The sequence below is a fragment of the Prunus dulcis genome, chromosome 1 (genome assembly GCF_902201215.1).
Source record: "Prunus dulcis chromosome 1, ALMONDv2, whole genome shotgun sequence".
NCBI classification, from domain to species: domain Eukaryota; kingdom Viridiplantae; phylum Streptophyta; class Magnoliopsida; order Rosales; family Rosaceae; genus Prunus; species Prunus dulcis.
Genome location: NC_047650.1, coordinates 22,558,927 through 22,581,025, shown reverse-complemented (window position 1 = coordinate 22,581,025; position 22,099 = coordinate 22,558,927). Strand labels below are relative to the sequence as shown.

At 37.7% G+C, this 22,099-nt stretch overlaps 3 protein-coding genes across 3 annotated transcripts; 2 read left to right on the top strand and 1 right to left on the bottom strand.

The window, feature by feature from the left end:
- Window positions 1–2,523: 2,523 nt before the first annotated feature.
- On the bottom strand, window positions 2,524–5,585 carry LOC117625490 (ribose-phosphate pyrophosphokinase 4). Its single transcript, XM_034357042.1, has 7 exons — window positions 5,133–5,585; window positions 4,702–5,017; window positions 4,499–4,594; window positions 4,314–4,382; window positions 3,785–3,913; window positions 3,311–3,410; window positions 2,524–3,117 (listed from the first exon to the last, which is right to left on the bottom strand). Exons 1-7 carry the CDS (start codon window positions 5,498–5,500, stop codon window positions 2,984–2,986), a joined length of 1,212 nt encoding a protein of 403 aa, XP_034212933.1. The 5' UTR covers window positions 5,501–5,585; the 3' UTR covers window positions 2,524–2,983.
- A 298-nt stretch (window positions 5,586–5,883) lies between these two features.
- Window positions 5,884–10,543, top strand: LOC117625481 (protein PECTIC ARABINOGALACTAN SYNTHESIS-RELATED). The gene is made up of 11 exons (XM_034357033.1): window positions 5,884–6,277; window positions 6,411–6,461; window positions 6,537–6,627; window positions 6,796–6,872; window positions 7,652–7,740; window positions 8,065–8,184; window positions 8,304–8,420; window positions 8,568–8,711; window positions 8,794–8,917; window positions 9,016–9,207; window positions 9,517–10,543. Exons 1-11 carry the CDS (start codon window positions 5,966–5,968, stop codon window positions 9,874–9,876), a joined length of 1,677 nt encoding a protein of 558 aa, XP_034212924.1. The 5' UTR covers window positions 5,884–5,965; the 3' UTR covers window positions 9,877–10,543.
- Window positions 10,544–12,894: 2,351 nt separating this feature from the next.
- LOC117615896 lies at window positions 12,895–17,775 on the top strand. The gene is made up of 14 exons (XM_034345071.1): window positions 12,895–13,125; window positions 13,670–13,808; window positions 13,900–14,157; window positions 14,419–14,593; window positions 14,768–14,829; window positions 15,013–15,176; window positions 15,292–15,389; window positions 15,711–15,769; window positions 15,854–15,988; window positions 16,075–16,340; window positions 16,441–16,600; window positions 16,981–17,056; window positions 17,177–17,227; window positions 17,318–17,775. Exons 1-14 carry the CDS (start codon window positions 13,067–13,069, stop codon window positions 17,536–17,538), a joined length of 1,923 nt encoding a protein of 640 aa, XP_034200962.1. The 5' UTR covers window positions 12,895–13,066; the 3' UTR covers window positions 17,539–17,775.
- The last annotated feature ends 4,324 nt before the right edge of the window (window positions 17,776–22,099 follow it).

Sequence of the window (22,099 nt, the reverse complement as noted above, 5' to 3'; positions counted from 1 at the left end):
TTTCCTGTTGGGTGTGGTGAGCATATCCTGGAAAAACTGGTGGCACCCAAAACGTTGGATGCATGGAAAGGGTGTGAATCATCGGATTGGCTCCAATTTTCGAATTTGGGCAATCTCTTGGTTGATGGTAGAAATCGACGGTCATAGTTCATCTTGGTGGACCACTCCCAACCAATACGACACATTATCATGCAAACTCCTCCAGATGAATAAGAAGAATTGCAAAGCACTAGATGTATGAATTATTTTTCTTTTTTAATTTAATTTAATTTAGTGTATATATATATATTTACTGAAATTGGGTTTACTAATTTGAATGTTACTGCAGGCTTTGCACTTCCATGGATGCGATAATCTTAAACTCCAGTGGACTTACTCATCTAAACAGCTCAAGAGCCCACATTGCTATAAGCAATTGCAACAATGTGTATGTCCCTCATCTCACCATAACCGCACTTGAAGACAGTCCAAACACTGATGGCATTGACATCTCAAGCTCACACAATGTCTTTATTCAACACTCTACCATTGGAACCGGCGATGACTATATAGCCATAAACGGTGGCTGCTTCGATCTCAACATCGCCAACATTGTGTGCGGACCAGGCCATGGAATTAGGTACGTAGTCCTTAACAGAAATCTTTATTGAAAAATCTAGCTTATAATATAATATTAACTTAAAATTCTCTTTTGCAAACATTGTGGGAAGCTTGGGAGCAAATGGGCAACTTGAGAAAGTGGAGAATGTGTATGTGAGAGATTGTAGTTTCAGTGGGACTACAGGATCAAGACGTGGCAGGGTGAATCCAGGTATGCTAGGAACATAATGTTTGAGAAGATCACACTCGATAGAGCTCAAAATTCCATCATCATTGACCAGTTTTATTGTAATCGTGATCACAAATGCAAAACTCAGGCCTCGGCTGTGTCGGTGGATGATATGAAGTACATTGATTTTGAAGGAACTTCTGCGAGTGAGGAGGCGATCAAATTAGATTGTGACCAGAATTCAAGTTGCCACAACATTATTATGGACCGCATCAAAGTTACCTCTGATGTTCCTGGTAAGAAGATTTATGCCTCTTGCAATAATAATATTGGAACTTCCATTGGCACTATTGTGCCCAATGTACCTTGCCTCAAGGTAGGGGCAGAACCAACTACTTATTCGCCAGCTACGCCTCCACAAGCTCTGCCTTTGCCACCTACGCCTTTGCCATCTCTGCCTTTGCCTGTTACACCTCCGCCATCTCTGCCTATACCGTCTACATATCCGCCATCTCCGCCTATGCTGGCTGAGCCTTCATTAGCTCTAATTTTGCCAGCTCCGCACTTGCTAGATACACCTCCGGCATCTCCGCCTGTGCTAGCTACACCTCCGCCATCTCCACCTATGCCGGCTACGCCTCTTCTAGCTCTAATTTTGCCAGCTACACCTCCGCCATTGACGGCTACGTCTTCGCCATCTTTGCCCATGCCAGCTACACCTCTACCGATTATGCCTCCCCTAGCTCCACCTTTGCCAAATAAGCCTCGACCAACTCTGCCTTTGCCAACTATGCCTCCGCTAGCTCCGCCTTTGCCAAATAGGCCTCGGCCTCTACTTTTGCCAACTATGCCTTCCCCAGCTCCACCTCTGCCATTTACACCCTTAGCTTCGCTAGTATCAACTCTGCCTCCCCCAGCTCTGCCAGCAACACGACAAATGTCCTTTAAAGGGAACTCGGTAAGGCCTAAGGCACAAGTGTGGTACCAGCCGAAGGCTCTTCGATACTTAAGTAAGTACAGAGTGAATAGTAATCTGGACAGAGTAATAGCTAAGTATGCCGAAAGTTCCTTACCTCCATTTTGAGACTTGTGCCCCTATTTATAAGTATTGGGAGGTGTGCATGTTATTTAGAATTTCAATGTGAGACTGTAGACATTCATTGTGGGCGTTCCACGTGTCCAAAAGATGCTTTGGGGTCTGGCTTTGCGCTCGGCAATCAGGGGTGCCGAATGATTCCTTACCGGTTCCTTCTTTTGTCTATGTGTTGTTCCTCTATTGGTTCGTTAATTGTCGTATAAATACGGATCACTTTTTACTACTTGTAAACATAGAATAAATTGGTTTTTTTGGTCAAAATATATAGAATAAATTGACCATGAATTTGTTGCAAAAACTATAGTTTGATAAATGCTAGTAAAACAAATATCTTTTTACTTCTTGTAATCACCAACAATTATATAACATCTAAAATTACTATAATAAAAAACTATTATAGACCTATCTAAGAATTTCATCCAAAAAAGATGGCTCCGAAGGTGGCTTCGCCCTGCCTGAAGTGATTGGCAAGCCACCCTCCACGATGATTGGCAAGCCACCCTCCACGACGATCACCAACCTCAGCACCCATTCTGTCAGATTCATCCTTGCAAGCTGCCATCACCATTGAGTTTGTACCATCCTTCTGGAGAAGGATACTGGGCCAAGAAAGGCAGGCAGTGTGCACACCAGTGCAGAAACAGTTACTAAAGAGTAATGATACAATATGAAGGCTAACTTCCTTCACTTGCTTTGCACATATGAAATACTTAATATATAGAAATAACTTCTTACAATTTGTCTAAAAGGAAATCACATATGCTCGAACTGTAGACAATGTTAGCCTATAACTTTTCTTCAGAAATGGCTATTTGCCCTTGCTTTATTTCTAGAGCTAGATTATACTTTTGACAGCAACTTAGCATTGAGGATACTAGGTGTTTATTGTAATCAAAGTGCTAAACTTTGTCAATGCCCCTGAAAGTTTGCATCATTTTGTCATAATAACTGCTACAAAAAGTAAAAATTCTTCGCTGCAGCCTGATACTCGAATCCTTGTACTTCTCTATGCTTGATGACTCTATAATCCGTTGAACCCCATAAGAGGAAGAAAGGGTGGGAGAACAAGACATAAAACCTAAGAGAAGGCACTTTTATCTAGTGCTCCTAAGTTTCTCTTATATTTGAAGAGTAGCCGCTATAGAACCAGCAAGGCTGAGAATTTCAAACGGTGGATTGTGCATCACATCTTTCACTGTCAGTGGACATGAGTCTGTAATCCAGAAGTAGGTCAGCCCATGCTCAGGTTTCCCTGGTTGGCAAATGAAAGAAAGAATGCACAGAGGAATTAGAAATCGTACTTGGAGAGTCTCAACCAAGTTGGCACCATGTAGTAGTGAGTTTATTTTTTGTTAAATTATACAAGAGCATGAAAGTTAACTACAAATCAAAAGAATAACGAGTAATAAAAACTTCAGAGGAAAAGTAAGTAGAGCACGTAATACCTCCATTATCTCTTTGAAAGCGTTCCCACGATCTATTAGGAAAAATCCCATGTGTTACATAAGCACTGATTTTCGCAGCTCCATGGGCGGCTAAAACTTTCTAAAACAAGTGAGAACGTAACAAGACATTTCAGATTAGGCATAAACAAATGGAAGAACTATTCTCTTCTGTGAAAGTTAGGAGTGTGTAGCAAGAAACAAGCAATAAGTCCAATGTCCATCTATTGCTCAAGAAGTTATTTTCCAGATCCAACCCAGTGACAATTTTATTGTTTACTTTTTGCCAAAAGTGTTCATCATGTTATCAATTGGGCCATATTCTATCTGAATTTCAAGGTTCTGTGTGTTATGACCAGTATTATAGGGTTAAAATGTTGTGCTCAAGGCAGGCACATCATTCATACACAGTCTTCTTTTATTTTAAGGTTATTAGTATCAGGCAGCAGACAAGAAGTTCACCCAGGATTTTGATACCTGGCATTCGATCAAGGTGCCACCAGATTGAACCAAATCATCAACAATCACAACATGCCGTCCTCTTGCGTCTCCCTCCTTAATACGTACAATTCGTTGGTCACCTTCCCGAACTTTAGCACAGACAATCTGCATTTAATTGTGGAAGGTTATGCAGCCAACAAGAAACATAATTAAATCACGCCTTCATGAAGTAAATATTAAAGTTCATGAAAATGTCAGCGAAGGAGATGAAACCACAACATAGTTGAACAAACATTGTCCAGCTGCACCTCTTACACAAACTATAAGCTCTATGATGAAATCTTAAGGATGGAATCAGAGTATAGAGCATGCAATTTAATGCACCCAGCTCATTGACATATCCATCCTATTATATAACTATGAAGAGTAGTGCACAGGACTTAATGAGCAGATTCTTGTCAAAATACTTAGAACAAACAAGAAGACAGGAAGATAATTGTCATGTATATGTGGTTTTGAAGACTCTTAGCTCCAACTTGTTACTAGGAAAGGGAAAACAAAATACTGTTGGGAAATGCTGTAGCTGCTTATGAAATCGTTTCCATGCACCGTCATCAGGAAAAGCAATGGATATCTGAAATGTGAAGAAAATCATCACACAATTTCAGAAATAAAAATTGATTTGAATAATTACTCTTATCAACATCTAAATTCCCAGGACTCAACATGCAGAGGGGAAAAGAACTTTACATTGTCAGAATCAGGGAGCTGTTGCAGCCTACTTTTGAGCAAAGGGATCCCACTTTCAAAGCATGGTAAGATATTATCACCAAAGTAAAATCTCTCCTAAACACACAAAAGACAATGAAAAAAATACTGTCAGAAAAATCATTGCATATTGCTTACTGATGACTATGCGAAGACATAATTGTGTAGTAATAAGGTAGAGAAACCTGCAAGGCATGGATATCATAGATGACTAAACTAGTGGGCCCTCCCATTGAAATGGGTATATTTGACAAGGCCCTGGCAAGTGTGAAAGCGGTGGCAACATCTCCCTCATCCTCCATACGCTCAGAAGTCCCAGTGGGAAAAAAGGGAAGGACGAGCGTGAATGAGGAGATGAACAACTTCGGCAATGCATAGATCACAGAGAGCTGCTCAAAAATCACTGATGGGGAGCTAAACGAGGCCAGAAAGGCCACATGGTGTCCTCGAATGCCATGAGCATTGGGTATGAATATGTTGGGAAACCCATCATCAAATTTCCTAAAAGAAACAAAATTTACAAAATTGCATACAAGAGCAATTCAGAAACAATAAAGCTTATGCATTTATAATGAAAATTTACATTTTCCATGGAAAATGCCTAATTACAGCTCACCTCCAAGTGATGCTACGGAGCTCAATGGCGTCAGATTGAGCCGCGACTTTCTGAGCGAGCGACTTGGTCTCGGCGCAGTAGAAGAGGCAGACCTTCTTCACTTTCTTCACTGCCGATCCGGAAGCCATTGCCACCTGAGCTTCTGGAGGGTTGTGAAAGACGTGAATAGGCGTATCCGGCTCGATGGTCCAATTGTGCGGATTCTCGAAGCTCTTGATCTCGCACCTAATGCCGTTCTGCTTCTTCTTCTTCCTCAAGGTCGAGGCTTTGATTTCAAAAGCGACATAAGAGGGTTTGGGAGGAGATTTCAATGTGGATGTGGAGCTAGGGTTTTGGTATGAGGACAGAGGGGCTCGAGTGGCCGCCATGTGGCGGTCACTGGTGTGCTTCGTGTTCCTTCTTTGGTGCCGGGCTGCTAGGTTCTGTCTCTGCGTGATGATGGCTTTGGTTAGTTGCCAGTGTTCGGGCTGTTAGTTTTAGATGTCCGAAAATGCCCATCCCCATCAAAACGGTGCCGTTCCCACGTAATTTTTTCAATTAACGAAAAGTCTTTTTAGTCCCCGTAGTTTGCAAGATTTATTACTTTAGTCTATCTAGTTTCAATGTTTTCAATTGTATTCTTATCATTTTCAATTCGATCAATTTAAGAAAGGTGTCAAATTCCTAAAATTAAAACTACGGGATGAAATTATAAAATGGGAAAACTATATAGACCAAAAGTAAATTGTTGTTTTTTCATTTTTTTAATTTTATTTACGAAAATAAATCGCCTTTGGCTTGACCTCCTCACTCCACCTTTAACAATACCAAAGCCAGAAAAAACCTCAAAAGCCATGACTTACAGTCCGAAGCGAGCCATGGCTGAGCTCAGGCACTCCATCTCGATGGGGGCTCGAGGCACTTCTTCTCCAATGAAGCGAGATGAAGACTCCTCTCCTTTGATATCGGACACTCAACCCGTAGACGACGACGACGGTCGCGGTCGCCACCCCTACAAAGATCGTGACCGTCCCTTCTTCTCCCATTTCCAATCTATCTGTCCGTCCATTGGCGACGACGCTAACAGCTCTAGGATCTCACTCGTCGTGGTCATTGTCGTTTCCCTCCTTGGCTTAGTGTCGATTTTGGCAATCGTGAAACGAGTGGTATTGGTTCTTTTTGTGCTTTTTCTTGTTTGGATTTCTGGTGTCTGGAAATTAGGATAAGATCAGATTTTCTTGGAGCTCTGGATTTTTATGTTTGTTAATTGCTTTCATTTTTTGTTGAATTGTATTGCAGAATGCTCCTTACTTGTGTAAAAAAGATGGCATCACTCTTCACTGTCCTCATGTAAGTTTATGAAGCTGTGTGTTAGGTCAACGTTGAAATGTCTGTAATGAAATTGTGAGATTGTTGAAATTTCAGGTCAAGGAAGCGCCTTCACTTTGGGAGAATCCTTATTCAGCAACCACATCTTGGAAGCCCTGTGCTGAGCGTCGCCTTGGTGGGTTTTCAGGTAAGCTGAGCTCCTCTTTTACTGTTTTAGAAATCTAACTACAATGTTGTTGTGAGTTGCTGTTGCTGCTCCCTTGTAATCTAGATCTGTTTACTATGTCAAGTTCTAGATTCTATTTCCGTGTTTGAGTTTCCTTTCTAAATTTAGAATCTTTCTTGCTCTATTCAGATCTTCCACCTGAAAATGAAACAACTGGGTACATATTTATCCATGCAGAGGGGGGTCTAAATCAGCAAAGAATTGCGGTATGTTCTGCTCTGTTTACTTGTAATCTGATTTATAAAGTCTTTTCCTTAATTTTTTCACCAACTTGTGCACATTATAAGAATGGACAAGTGAAAGAAAACTTCAAGAACCTTCAAGAGAAAGTACAGTATCCATTTTCTCAAATATATAGCCAACGCTCCTAAGGATTTGCCAGAAAGCCAGCTCAGCCTGTTACTTAAGTGATGGCTTTAGACTGTTACAGATTAGTCACAATTGTTAGCCGTAACAGTTAATCTGTTACAACTTCAACCATAATATGTTTGCCAGCTTGGTGTCCATGCTGGATGGCTTGCTGAAATTGGCAACAGCTTGTCTGCTGATGTGGCAGTCACGTGTTCTCCTTGTTTATTAGCTTGTCTCTCTTGCTGTGGCTGTAAGCTCATTGTATTTGCTCTGCTCTCTTTGTGGCCAGAAGAGCTTTACTGGTCTTTGCTTTACCAATGTAGCTTGGCTGATTTCTCTGTTTACACACAAATTGCTCATTTATATACTTTATCGGCCTTGTGGATCCCATTGATTTCCCATGGTTTACAAACAAATATATATAGCAATCTGAACTTATTTTAATTGAGTGATAATGGTGGAGAAATGCACTAGTCTGGTTGGTAATTCGCATATTAGTATGAGATATTGTTTTTTAACTGGGTTTTATTAAGTTCACCCTTTGAGAAGTGGATGATTGTGCCTTATCATTGTATGTGAAGTGGTCAGCCATGTATGTACACTTATTTACCATTGTGTATATTATTTCATGCAGATATGCAATGCAGTGGCTGTGGCCAAAATAATGAATGCCACCCTTATTTTGCCAGTGCTGAAGCAGGATCAGATTTGGAAAGACCAAACGTGAGATTTACCATTATTTTTATACTTACTGTCACAATAGTGTAATGTTTTAAACGCAGTATATGTGTAAAGAAGAAGAAAAAAAGAAGAGAGAATATCGTTATTCATGTTAATGATCTTCTGTTACAAATCTTGAAAATTTGGATTAATCTCCCTTGTCAACTTAATAGGAACAGAAGTAGCTTGTATGCACACATAATGTATCTATAAATCTTTTTCCCTTTTTAGGATCACTGAAAAATATGACCATTTGAAATTGCTCCATATGGTACTGTGTTGGGATCTCTTATGCAATTCTTCATTAAAATATGACAATATCTGCAGGAAATTTGAAGATATCTTTGATGTTGATCATTTCATTGATTACCTGAAGGATGATGTACGAATTGTTCGTGATATTCCTGAGTGGTTTACAGACAAAACTGAGCTATTTTCAAGTATAAGGTTAAGTTCGCTCTCTCTGTCTTTATATCTCTCCTTCTCTCCCTCTCTCCCTCCAATTTAGGGAAAACATTTGGATTGTTGGTGCAACTCGCAATGATTTGTGGAATTTTTTTCTTTAGACGGACAGTAAAGAACATTCCTAAGTATGCACCGGCACAATTTTACATCGACAATGTTCTGCCTCGAATCAAGGAGAAGAAGATAATGGCCCTAAAACCTTTTGTTGATCGACTGGGGTAAGTCATGAATTTGATATATAGGTGTGTTTTGTGCTGCCCTAAACTTACAAGTGGTTATATCTGTTAGAAAACTGCTGGATAAAAAAGGTTTAAGCTGCTGACAAATGGTCAACAACGTTTATCAAGCTAACAATCTGGTTTCAGGTATGACAATGTCCCTCAAGAAATCAACAGGCTAAGGTGCAGGGTTAACTATCATGCTCTTAAGTTTCTTCCTGAAATAGAGCAGATGGCTGATTTATTAGCATCAAGGATGAGAAACCGCACTGGCAGCTCCAATCCTTATATGTATGTAACATTGGCATTAGGAAAGTGAGCTTAACCCTTTCAGGATTCTTTTCAACTTCACTAACAGTTCCACACTTAGCAGGGCTCTTCATCTTAGGTTTGAGAAAGGGATGGTAGGTCTATCCTTCTGTGATTTTGTGGGCACAAGGGAAGAGAAAGCTCTAATGGCAAAATACAGAGAAAAAGAATGGCCAAGACGGTACAAGGTAAATAATCTAGATCAACTTTACGCAGTCAGAATCTTAAAAGAATATTAGTCTTATTTTGTTTCTTCTTTTCTTTTGGTGGCGATTTTGGTATGCAGAATGGTACCCATCTATGGCAACTAGCCCTGCAGAAGCGGAAGGAAGGGAGATGTCCCCTTGAGCCTGGGGAAGTGGCTGTGATTCTTCGAGCAATGGGCTATCCTAAGGAGACTCAAATTTATGTTGCTTCCGGACAGGTCTATGGTGGGCACAACAGGATGGCACCACTGAGGAACATGTTCCCAAATCTGGTATGAACTTCTAATTTATTCTAACATAGCTTACTGACTGATCTTATGTCGTGAAGGTGGCTCATTAGTTTTGAACTGTTAAGTAAATTATATCTTAAAACATTATACCATTTCCATTATTTAGAATATTTACCTGAATGACATGTTGATTTTAGAAATTCCGGTTCGTAATAATTCTAGCTGAGTTTACTTCAGATAACTATTAATCATTTGAAAGCTGAAACTTGATGGATCATATGGACACTTCTTCACTTTAAATCCTTTTTGCCCCCTCTTGATGGATAGGTTCATTTTGACTGTTCATAACAGGTAACGAAAGAGGAGTTGGCAACTAAGCAGGAGTTGGATAATTTCAGGAAGCATGTGACTAGCTTGGCAGCACTTGACTTCCTGGTTTGCTTGAAGTCTGATGTATTTGTGATGACCCATGGAGGCAACTTTGCTAAACTGATCATAGGGGCACGCAGGTATATGGGTCATCGTCTTAAATCCATAAAACCAGACAAGGGGCTTATGTCAAAATCTTTTGGGGACCCTTACTTGGGATGGGCAACCTTTGCCGAAGACGTTGTTGTCACCCACGAAACACGAACTGGATTACCAGAAGAGACCTTCCCTAACTATGACCTGTGGGAGAACCCCCTGACCCCTTGCATGTGCAAAGCTTGAACAAGGATATCTGATTGAAAAACTTAACACTGATTATTGAGGAGCTTCTCCTCCAAAAGCTCGGAGAACATATACCTGTGAGATGAAACTGTAAACGTCTTCTGCCCCAAAAGGCTCAAAAGAACGTTGCACGGTGTGATCAAGACATTTAAGGAGGAAAAATTAGGGCATACATCACACTTTTTGCGGTTTTGTCATGAATGTTAGATAGTTTTCCATGTATCATCATAATTGTGTAAATTATTAGAGAAACGTAAAAGATGGTTTTCATGTAGTGATTGCTGCTCAAATTGTTCAGAGATAGAGGTTCATATAGTGATTGATGGGCACCGTTCTTTTAGCACCTAGCAGCCCAACCCTGTTATTGTATTTAGTTTATCTTTTTAGAGCTTTAGTTTTAAAACACAATATAGTTTACTAATTTGGAAGATAGGAATACAATTTCATCTAATTAGCATAAGGCTAAAGACCAAAATGTAGTCAATGTCCAAAGAGGTATCCCAATACTCAACGGACAGGTTGCAGTGGATGCTGACCTCGAAGGGATTGTCTTCGACATACAGCAGCTGGTGTCTCAGTTTGCACGAGTGATCTTTGTGTTTGCACCCTGGCGTTGTAATTGGGTTGTACACGCAGTAGCTCGTTTTGTTTCTAGACAGGAGGTTCTCATATGTGGGATTATGTTGGAACTGAATGGCTCTTTAATATTCTTGCAGCCGATGTAAATCTTTCTATTCGTTTCTAATAAAATTTTGGGAGATTTTGGAAAAGGCCAAATGAGAGAAATTTTTTAAAAGAAGCCAAAATGGATAAAATTCCCCTTATTTATTTTTGGATTTCCTAAGAAATCATTTACATTTGCATGTTTTTTATTTGAAAGTTGAGATTTTTTTTGTATTTTTTGAAAAACTTTGGCTTTTTCCAAAAGTGAAAGTTTTTTTGTGGCTAAAACCTAAATTTACTTAAAATTTTCCAGCGACTCCGACCAAAAAAAAAAAGAAGAGAAAAGACCAAAATGTAGTACCCGCCATCTGCAGGGGACCAAAAAAAAAACAAGATTTTGTATCATTGAAGGGACTCAAACATTGACCTTCAAAAGAGGAGGGCACTCACAAACCACTACACCAAACTTGATTTTGAAATATTTATTCAGTTATACCCAAAAAAAAAATATATATATATATATATATATATATAATCAACAGTTTTTAAAATTTTAAAAAAAAAACATTTCAACACATATGCACGGAAAAACTGCAAATAAAAACAGAAACTGCAACAAAAATACAATGTAGATATCAATTATGTATAAAACAAAAACAAAAACAGCAACAAAAACAAAAATTAATTTTAGAACGGAAACAGAAATGTGATGACTAAAGGAAGCTTGTTCGCAAAGACACACTCGGCAATTGCAGACTTCTTAAATTTACCATCTGCAGAAATGAGAAACTGAAGATAGAGTAAAGGAACACAAAACAATCAAATTGAGACATCTCACCCACTGTGATTATAAAAAAGAGACCAACCGAAATAACTCAGTTTCTCAGCCTCCTTCTTAAGCAGGATCAAAGCAGGTCGTTTAACTTCAGGGTCAAGATGGAAAATTTTTGCCGCCTTAGGATCCACTGTTTAATGAAAGTTGACATCATCTTCAAGTCTTGAAGCAGCAGCAAGCTCGTCACTCTCAGGACCCTGTTATCATTACTGCTATAAAATTACATGGCCAACCCAATTCCTAGACCAAATTTCAAAACTCTCACCACAAGCTTATACGAAACTTTGCACTCTAATAATTACTGCTATAAAATTACATGGCCAACCCAAGCATTACCATAACAATCTTAAAATCAAAGAATTTCAGATTTCATAATGTAAACCCAAAAAAAGGCAAAAGATGAGAAACATAATGAAAACGCAATAAGCATACCACCAAAGAATTTAGGTAGCCCAAAACGACTTTACTTTCAGAAGTCAAAATGTGTTACGCCTCGTCCAATGTGGTCACATTTTGAATACTAAGTCCTATATTCTTTTTGATCCATGTAACTATGCCCTCTCTGAAATCACATTTCGAAAAAGAGAAGAAAAAAAAAACACTCAATTTCTGTAATTTTCATAATTCTATCAAACTAAAATGAAAAGTTAGAAATCAGAGAAATTCTCGAGAAAGAAACGGTGAAATCTGATTTTGGAAGGCTTTTAAACAAAAATGGTAAAAATGTATTTTACCTTTATAATTTAGACAGGTCCAATGAATCTGGGCTTCCTCTTTGGCCAAATCCAAAACAAAATTTGATTCTTATGTATCAAAAACAAAATAGAAATACTCTAGGTATCAAATCCTCATTAGCAAAGATTTTTATGTCTAATACCTAATTTTTCTTTTATCCTAATATTTTAAATTCTTGGATCTGGATTTAAGCCAAACCAAAAAATATGATTCTCATTGGATTAGCTTAACGCGTAAGATCATCTCCACCCAATTAATACGATTAGAAGAATCTGTGTTTTAAGTCAACCCGTTTAACTGATAATGACATGATTTGAAATATTCAACAATCAAATTCATGTGCTGGCTGGGTTGAGAAATTTGATTCGATTAATAATTGTGTCGTGTTTATTACTACAAGACAGGTGAAAGTGCTTGTTTCTCTATCCGACCTAAACAAGAACATTAACTTGAATTACCTCGTCCGAATCAACAGGAAAACAGGACTATAGACAAAATATAGATCTACATAAAATTTCTTTTTATAAAAAAAGAAAAGAAAAGTAAAATCGAAATAAACATCTCCTACATTTGGCATTTGGTACCCACCAACAACAGTATCATAAAAAAGATGGAATCGAAAGTTCAAATTAGCACCCAAAAAAATATAGAAAATATTATCAAATATATTTAATAGCATTATCTACCACATTGCGCTAAAGGTACAACAATAAATATAAAAAAATATCCTAAAAAACCAAAGTTTTTAAATGGCATTTTTGTATTTCCATATGAGACCAAAAAAGTGGTTACAAAAGAAAATGGCCTAAGCTAAGACAAATCAAGCTTAGCCAGTAACCTGTTTTTAGTGTCACCGGTAACTTCATTGCCCATTATTTGATTCTTCACCGTATGGTCTGATCTGATTGAATTCCCAAGACTCTCAGAGCTCTGCTCAGCTAGCTTCATCCTTCAGGAATGAAGTTCCTCTTCCTCTTCAGCTTTCTCTGTTTCTGCCTCGGCCTTCTCAGCCAGAGGTAACCATATCTTCATCATCGTCTTCTTCTTCGCTTTGTCAATCATCACTTGCGACTGAGTTTGGCTCTGTATTGACTGTTGAACATAAGCATCATCATTTTCTTCATTAACCCAATATTTGTTTAATTGTTTCCATGAGATTCCACTTCAGAATTGTTTATTGCATGTGGTACATTTGCTTATTCATACAATATACATTTTGTGGTCTTCTGCAGCCTAAAAGCTTGTGTATTTTGGGTTTCTGAGCTCAAATGCTTGTTCCCCTCGATCTTGCAAATTTCATGTAACTGGGAATGCTCTGTGTTTTGTACATGTTATCTATGTGGTTTTTCTTTCTTTTCTTTTTTGAATTTTCTTTTTGGTGCTAGAATCTCTGGCATTGTTAATACTATTACAAACTGTTTTGCCTAATCAGAACTCGTGATTTACTGTTACTAACTGGTCTTAGCATTTCTTGATAGTGATGATACATCTTAGTTGATTATCTCCACATTTTTTGGTTTCGTGATGTGAATCATGTGTGCAAATGATTACTGATTTCAGGGTATCATCACAAGACCATGCTAGCACCCCACCCAGAGGTTGGAACTCATATGACTCTTTTATCTGGACTATTTCGGAGGAAGAGTTCTTGCAAAGTTCCGACATCATATCTAAGCAGCTTCTTCCTCATGGATATGAGGTATTCATGGAAGATGACAACAATTTGATTTTCTGCATTAATTTATATGTATGTGAGTGTTTTAGTGTAATTCTTTTTCTCTTCAATGCAGTACGCCGTTGTGGATTACCTGTGGTATAGGAGAAAAGTTCCAGGTGCTTACGTCGATTCTCTTGGGTTTGATGTAATTGATGAATGGGGGAGACCGATACCTGACCCAGATAGGTGGCCTTCCTCCAAAGGTGGGAAAGGGTTCACTGAAGTGGCAGCAAAAGTACATAGCCTGGGTTTGAAATTTGGGATTCATGTTATGAGAGGAATAAGTACACAGGCAGTAAATGCAAATACTCCTATCTTGGACACCGCCAAGGTATTTCTACTTAATGCCACCACAACTCAATAATCAACTAATTGCACCGAAGCCTTCATCCTAGGATCCCACCATGGCTCTCATTTTCATCATCATTAGATGCTTTGGAGGATGCATCACATAATGTAGTTTATCTTTAACAAAGAATCAGAAAGCACACACAGCATGAGAATTTTTATCTACAAAAGCACAACTGATGTAATGGCAGAAGTTAAAGACCTGGTACTCAGCACTTAAGCTTTTGTTGTTGTTCCTTATCAGGGGACTGCTTATGAAGAGTCTGGAAGAAAATGGACTGCACAAGATATCGGGATCAAGGAAAGAACTTGTGCATGGATGAATAATGGTTTCATGAGTGTGAATACCGAATTGGGTGCTGGAAAGGCCTTCTTGAGGTCACTCTATCAGCAGTATGCTGAATGGGGTGTTGATTTTGGTAAGCTGACTGTGATTAATAGCATTTACCGTGCTTGATACAGTATTATGATTGCATTAGTTATTGACAGCCAACATATCATTGGGATATTTCCCCTGATATTGGCAGCTAAGTCCGCACTTTATCCCTTGCTAACTCTGTTATTGGTTGCTTCTCTACCAACACCCCTTGCAGTGAAAAATGACTGTGTGTTTGGTGAAGACATAGATGTACCCGAAATAAGCTTTGTGTCAGAGGTATAAAGCTGCTCCCCTCCTCTCTCCCTCTCTCTCTCTCTCTTTCACACACACACACACTCACACACACACACACACACACACACACACACACACACACACTTACGCTCACACTAGTAACTTCAGCAATATTGTGGTGGAGAGTGGGTGCTTATACTTAATAAATAATGCATACTTGCCCAGGTTCTGAAGCAACTTGACCGTCCTATACTGTATTCTCTATCTCCTGGAACCAGAGCAACTCCTACAATGGCCAAGGATATAAGTGGGTTAGTTAACATGTACCGTATAACTGGAGATGATTGGGATTCATGGGGAGATGTTTTAGCTCATTTTGATGTTTCCAGGTGAGAAACCTGTTGTCATTTTAGTTCAGGGTTTCATTCAGTTAAATTCAACTATTTTTTATATTCTGTGTTTTTACTGAATGTCATCGTATAACACAATTCAATTCCATATCAGGGATTTTGCTGCTGCTAATATGATAGGAGCAAACGGCTTACTGGGGAAGTCATGGCCTGACTTAGATATGCTACCCCTGGGATGGCTTAGCAATGCAGGTAATAGGACTTGCATTTTTCTTTCCTTTTTATGGCAATGAATATTTTCTTTTCAATATTCTTTAGACAGAGGAATGAGCTCGATTGATCTATGCCTGATAATGGGTTGTCATCACAATGCATTGGAGTTCCAAAACTGTGTCAGTTCAATATCTAGAAGTAGGAACGAGGTTGTCCATCATAAGTCATGGCAGCGCTATTTATGTCCTGGCAACTTTAGAAGTTCATAAATGCACCTTATTAGTTTGAACTGTTTAAATTCAAGTTCTACAGTTGATGGATGAGAACTATAATTTATGTTTCGTGTGTTGAAAATATTAGGTTCAAATGATGGTCCACACAGATATACTAACCTCGGTTTAAGGGAGCAAAGAACACAGGTGCTTACATAAGGAGAAGTGAGTGTTTATGTCCTTTTCAATTAGCTGAGCAATCTTCTTGACCTAGTGCATTTATTTTAACAGATGACTTTGTGGTCTATGGCCAAATCTCCTCTCATGTTTGGAGGAGATGTGAGAAAGCTGGATGATACCACATACGGTCTCATCACAAATCCAACCTTGCTGGAGATAAATTCTTTTAGCTCAAATAATAAGGAGGTATGTTGAATATTTAATTCATAAAATCCTAAGAATAAACTTTGGTCCTAGTAGCAACATAAAATCTTCTTTTGTTGCATTTACAGTTTCCATACGTTTCAAGTAATTTGAGTGCAAGGGCTTTTAAAAATAATGATCTGGTACACACCTGGCAAGCAAGAAGACATCTGACAGATACAAGAAGTTCAGACACACATGTTCTTGGTCTCACTACCTGTGCAGATGTGAAAGCAATGGGTTGGTCTATTCAAGCTGTTGACCAAGATCCTGAACACATCTGCTGGAAGGAAAACTCAAGGAGCAAACGTCGGGCACCTTTTTGCCTAAACAAGAGAGAATCTCTTTTGGCATTGTAATACTTCTTTATCTTTCCCTAATCCATTTGTATTGATCTTACTATGGTTACTTGCACTTTTACAAATGTGATCATTCTGATTTCAATGCCTATATAGAGATGAAGACATAATTGACAAACAGAAATATCAGGGGAAGGTCAATTTATTAGCAAGTGACAAAATGGACCTTTGCTTGCATGCTTCCCCTAAACGAAAGCTTACTTCGAAGGAGCTTAAGAGAGGGTTCTTTTCACCTTGTAGATGGGACGCGAACCAGGTATTTCCAGTCCTTATTCATAGATCTATAGTATACAAAAGTGATATCTTGCATACACCATTGAGAGTTTAATCTGAAAGCATAATCTGACATATGAATAAGGATATCTTGCATACACCATAGAGAGTGGAGCATATTATTCCACGGAGGAATGACTTTTTGCCAGTATTTATCTGATGTATAATCTGACCTGTTTGTTTGTAGACTTGGGCATGCAATTCCAAGTCATCACAACTTAACCACATCTATGTTCTCCCTGAGAATGCACTTTTTTCTTTAACATCCTGTTTTAAGATCTGTTTTTCTTTTTCTAACCCAAAAAAAAAAAAAAAACAGACCCAGCTAAATAAAATGTAAATGACATTTTTTAATCCTACCAGATGTGGGAGTTGAACTCCAATGGAACCTTGGTGAACAGTTATTCTGGGCTATGTGCAACAATAAATTCTGTTGAAGGTAAGAAATTAGAATCTGAGTGTGCCCCTTTTGTAGATTGATTCTTTAGTGAATCTTTAGTGAATCTTGAAATTATGATTTATATCATGGTTTTGACTTTCAAGTTGATCACCTGTTCAGCTAAAGCCAATTCTCAAGGAGTTCGCTCCTGGATTGCAACTGGAAAAAAAGGTTTTTCCACGATTCCCTCAACTCTCTCTTCTTTATCTTTTCAATGTAAGTACAGATTTCTCAATTCTACTTCTGTTTCTGCAATTACAGGACAAATATATGTTGCCTTTTTCAATCTGAACGATGATTGGGCTACTATAACTGCACAAAAATCAGACTTGGCCAAGGAACTTCCTGGTACAAAATTGAGTGGAGGTTCCTGCAAAGGCACAGAAGCATGGAGCGGACAAGACCTAGGGATTATAGGCCAGACAATTTCATTTTCTGTCATACCGCACGGGGCTGCAGTAATTGTCCTGCAGTGCACTTAGAGTGCAGTCAGTATAAACCAAAGCATTTTGGGGCTGTCGTTCTGCCTAATGTCCTTCATCTTCTTTCTTTTTCTACTAGTAAAAGGGAAAAGGGAGTGGCTCATGCTGTAACCTGTGTGATATGTAGTCCTCAAGGAAGGCAAAAGGTCCTGCAATGATATTTCTGTTCCATAGCCTGCCTTTAACAATTAATGAGAAGAAGACAAAAAAGATAATAAGATTATGGTTTTGACCTTATACGACGTGTCGTCCATTTTCCTTCCTTGTTTTGGATGATATCATGTCTAGTGTAAGCTGCTTGTCCTAGTCCCATAGGCATCATGAGCCTCTGCATTTGGCAATTTTAATCAGTCTACGTCAGCAATTTTGACTGGATTGTAAGGGAAAAACCCCCGGACTTGCTTGTCTAATACAGCGAGGAGCAAGTACAGCGAGGCCAAAATGTGGTTCGCAAAATGGCGAGCGCGCTATCCGACCCTTGGCTTGAATAAAAACCCCATCACCACAGACCCAATCGAAACTTGCTGATGAGTCTCTCAATTAACTCTAGTTGCCGCTCCAAGTTTGGGCTAGTCGAAAGGCAGATTGATATGTAGACATAAACTTAGGAAACCAACAAAACCAAAAAGTTCAATATCCAATAATATGATAAAAGCATTGGCCAAATTGAAAGGGAAAGAAGAAGAGCTTTCCTGGTGGCGTTCAAGAAACACAGAGAGATCAAATCAATGAGTTGGCTCTGTCATCTAGCAAGTCTCTGCCAATAAAGGCCTCCAACAGTTGAAAGGGATGGGGAAGCAGATCTAGCTAGCCCAAAGGCTAGTTGAAACACCCTAAATCAAAACTAGGGAGGCTAGGGAAGCAAGCTTCCTTATTTTTTATGAAGCAGGGAACGAGAGATAAATTAAAAAAAAGTGTTTTTGAATGGAAAAATAGAGTCTTTTTTTTGTCAGAGTGGAAAAAGAAAGGAAGGAATGAGCTTTCGAGACAGAAGAAAAAAAAATGTTTTTGAATGAAAGAGGAAGAAAAAAAGAAAGAAAAGAAAACGAGAACAAAAAGAAAATAGAGAGAGTGAGAAGAATAAATAAAAGGGAGAGAAAGAAAACGCTACCAAAAAAAAAAAACAGAAAAAGAGAGACAGATTAATAAAATAATTATTTTTTTAGTCTGATATAGCACGAAACATTGGTCTTCATTATTTTTACAATCTAACTCCTTAGTCTAACACAACAACAAACGTAACTAAGTACTTAATCCAACTTAGACCAATTCGAACTAATCCAAAATAGTCCCAAAATTTAGTCTATTCTGCCGTACCAAACCACTCCTTATAATATTATAATTTATGTGTATCTAATATCTTTGAAATATAACATAAAAAAATGAAAAATAAATGTATCAGCAAGCATTCCAACCCAGCCCGTACCTCGCCGCCCCAATCCGGTGCTTTACAATGACCTCCGCCACTAACCCCTCTCTCTCCCCTTGGGCCATTCATAGTCCTATCGTGATGAAAGTTAATTTGCCACAACCTCAAGTATTGTAATTGAAAATATTAGATGTGCCTTCCAAGTTCCAACTAGTGAGGAAGCTCCGTGTGTGTGAGAGAGGAAAAGAGAGTGAGGAGCAACGAAATTGGCTGGCAGTAGGGGTTGGTTAATGCGATGAGAATTTTCATTTTTATTTTATTTTATCTTAAAGGTATTGAACACATATAATAAGAAAGCGAATGATGGTTTTAGTAATAATACAATTATGCTCACGTGAATTTATTAAATGTCATTAACTTACTCACGTGTAAATACACCGATGCTAAATAGAGACCCTATATTTATCCGCAATTCGTTAAATTTAAGTCATTATACTAATCTAATTCTTCAACATGACATATCATCAAGCTTTGAGTTAAGGATTTCTTTTTTGAAAAACTGAGAGTTATACTGACGCTAACTCTGTTTCCCAAGCCAGACCTTCCTCCCCACCACTACCACGCCCTTCCTCTCTCTCTCTCTCTCTCTCTCTCTCCATCTCTTATTTGAAGTCATCGATTTTATTCAATTATATTAGATTTTGGATCGTGAATTGCCAACACCCACTAGCAAAAGGCATTACGGCATCTATGTTAATGTTTAACGTCGGTTATTAAAAAAAAAAAAATTTATCTCAAAGTTTGATGATGTATCATGTATTTAAGGTTTAGATTATTAGATTCAACAAAATATGAAATAAATACCCAGCCTCTAAATACAAAGGTTCGAAATCCAACTCAAATGGGGCAAAGATAATCATGAATTGTTAGTGGATGAACAAAGGTTAAAGCATTATATATAAGAGCAACTCCAACCATTTGCCCTTAGCCATGGCAAAGGGGGAGCTAGAGCAGCCACTATTTATGTGAATAGTGGTTGCCCTTGCAAATAGTATTTTGTGTTTCCATCCATTGTCATGGCTAAGGGCAATTACTATTCATTTTTTTGTTTTTTCACAACTTTTTTTTACTTAAATAATTAATTTTGATAATATTTTCGGATAAAATTTTTGGGTTTCTACGTGTCAATACTATTCATATCGGATAAGATTTTATTTTATTAGTTGTATTGGTTGGTATTTATAGGAAAAAAAAAAAGTATGAGGATTTGGTGTTAAAAGTGAAGAGTATTGGTTGGTATTTATAAACACGGGCGGACCCATAATTTTTTTAGCAGAGGTGCAATATTGGCTAAGTATGAAAAATGGTTTTTCGGAATAATCATTTTCTCAAGATAATTTTTGGCGGCTTTTATTCCTTACACATCAAATAAGAAAACTTGATTTTATGGGATTTTAATATGAAGTATATATTGACTTAATGAGCCATCATTTTTAGCCTAAATCGTATTTTGCACTAAAACCGATTTTTCATATTTTGATTTGGTGGGAATTTGATTTTCTAGTATTTTTATTTGAATCCAAATGGGGGGTACTTCCTTATTTACATTGTAAACTTAAGTAAATGGAGTAATATAAAAATAAATGAAAGTAAAAGGATAAAGACATTTACTTAAATGTTGAAAATGGAAATAAGGTATAGAGGAAAAAAAAATTTCAGTAATTTTTTTTGTATTTTTTTTTTTAAGTTTTAACGATTTTTTTATTGCAGAAAAATTGGCTGCCCTTGGATTGAAGAAAAAAATCAGATCGAAGAGCCCAGACGCCGACACGTGGAAGCTAGTCGTTGGTGGCTACTGTAGCGCGAGACTGACGTCAGCGTGACGCCAGCGCTGACGTCACAGCCCGCGGGCTTCACCTCGTGCTGAACTGGCCTTCAGACTAGCCCGAGTTAATAGGACCTACTCCCCCCAGACTTGAGCTGACCGCTGGAACAAATTTTTTTTTTTTTTTTTTCCCCAACCTTTGGCTCAGCTGTTGGATGGAAAGGCTCTAACTAAAGGAAGAAAGATGGGGTTGTGCCACCATTTCCCATCTTTCTTTGAAATTTATTTATTCTCCTAATTGATTCGGCTACGTAAGCACACAAGTCACAAGGCTGTAAAATTAGTTTATTTTTCAGTGTGCTAGGCTGCTAGTATTATTAACCCACCATGACCATGAGTTTATTCTCTGAACCTCTGATTTGGTCAATACCAACACAGAACGGTCAGTGGAGGTCATCGTCCCTACTCTATCGAGGTGGGACGTAGAAGATTGATTTGTTTGTTTCTCGTTCTTTTTTGTTTTTTCCTTCAATTCAATCGTTTGTATTCTTTGGTATTTAACAGGCTATTTATCTGAAAATTATAAAGAATAGAATTGAGAGTTTAGAATAGTTATCTTAAAATTCGAGAATCATAATAATTACAATATTCATTTTAAATAAGTAAATATGTCATGAATAATACATAATAATTTTTGCTATTTCCGCTTCTGTTTCTTTGTTGAAAAATAAATATTAGGGTGAGTGTGACATTATAGATGATATTTTTTAGGTGACGACTTTTGTTTAACATTCTCTCTTTTTCTTCTGGATTGCCTAAAACTGAAAGTCCAATTATTGACTCATGCTTGACATTTTTGGCATGTTGGTTACTTCAATTGCAAATTTTCAACCACACAGTCGACGTTAATGATCAATGATTGAGAAAGACAATATTGAATTTGAACAGAAATTATTATATAATATTGGAATATAATTATGTTATATCATTCATTCATATGTATTAATATAAGCGGATAATATGATTAATATTTCACACTTTTAAGATATAATAAATATGATTATGTTGAGAGTCAAAGAGTTTGAAATGCCGCCAAACTGAAGGAACAAACGTTTCACTTGTATTTTTTTTTATTTAATAAAAGTTGACTTTTGTTTTTAGGTAAAAATAAAGAGAGACTTTGAAAAATGCAAAAGAAGAGAGAAATTTTTTAAAAGAAGTCAAAATAGACAAAATTGCCCTTATTTATTTTTGAATTTCGTAAGAAATCCTTTACATTTGCATGTCTTTGATATGAAAGTTGTGATGTTTTTCTGTTTTTTTAAAAAAAGATTTGATTTTTTTCAAAAATAAAAGTTTTTTTATGA

Bases quoted from the DNA above. Each gene is read 5' to 3' on its own strand.
- LOC117625490 (XM_034357042.1), bottom strand. From the start codon at position 5,500: ATGGCGGCCACTCGAGCCCCTCTGTCCTCATACCAAAACCCTAGCTCC. The intron at 4,595-4,701 runs GTTTCTCTACCT...TTGTGTGTTTAG, and splicing joins ATGATATCCATGCCTTGCAG to GAGAGATTTTACTTTGGTGA. The intron at 3,118-3,310 runs GTATTACGTGCT...TTTGCCAACCAG, and splicing joins CTTTCAAAGAGATAATGGAG to GGAAACCTGAGCATGGGCTG.
- LOC117625481 (XM_034357033.1), top strand. From the start codon at position 5,966: ATGACTTACAGTCCGAAGCGAGCCATGGCTGAGCTCAGGCACTCCATC. The intron at 6,628-6,795 runs GTAAGCTGAGCT...TGCTCTATTCAG, and splicing joins TCGCCTTGGTGGGTTTTCAG to ATCTTCCACCTGAAAATGAA. The intron at 8,421-8,567 runs GTAAGTCATGAA...ATCTGGTTTCAG, and splicing joins CCTTTTGTTGATCGACTGGG to GTATGACAATGTCCCTCAAG.
- LOC117615896 (XM_034345071.1), top strand. From the start codon at position 13,067: ATGAAGTTCCTCTTCCTCTTCAGCTTTCTCTGTTTCTGCCTCGGCCTT. The intron at 13,126-13,669 runs GTAACCATATCT...TACTGATTTCAG, and splicing joins CTCGGCCTTCTCAGCCAGAG to GGTATCATCACAAGACCATG. The intron at 15,770-15,853 runs GTGCTTACATAA...TTATTTTAACAG, and splicing joins TAAGGGAGCAAAGAACACAG to ATGACTTTGTGGTCTATGGC.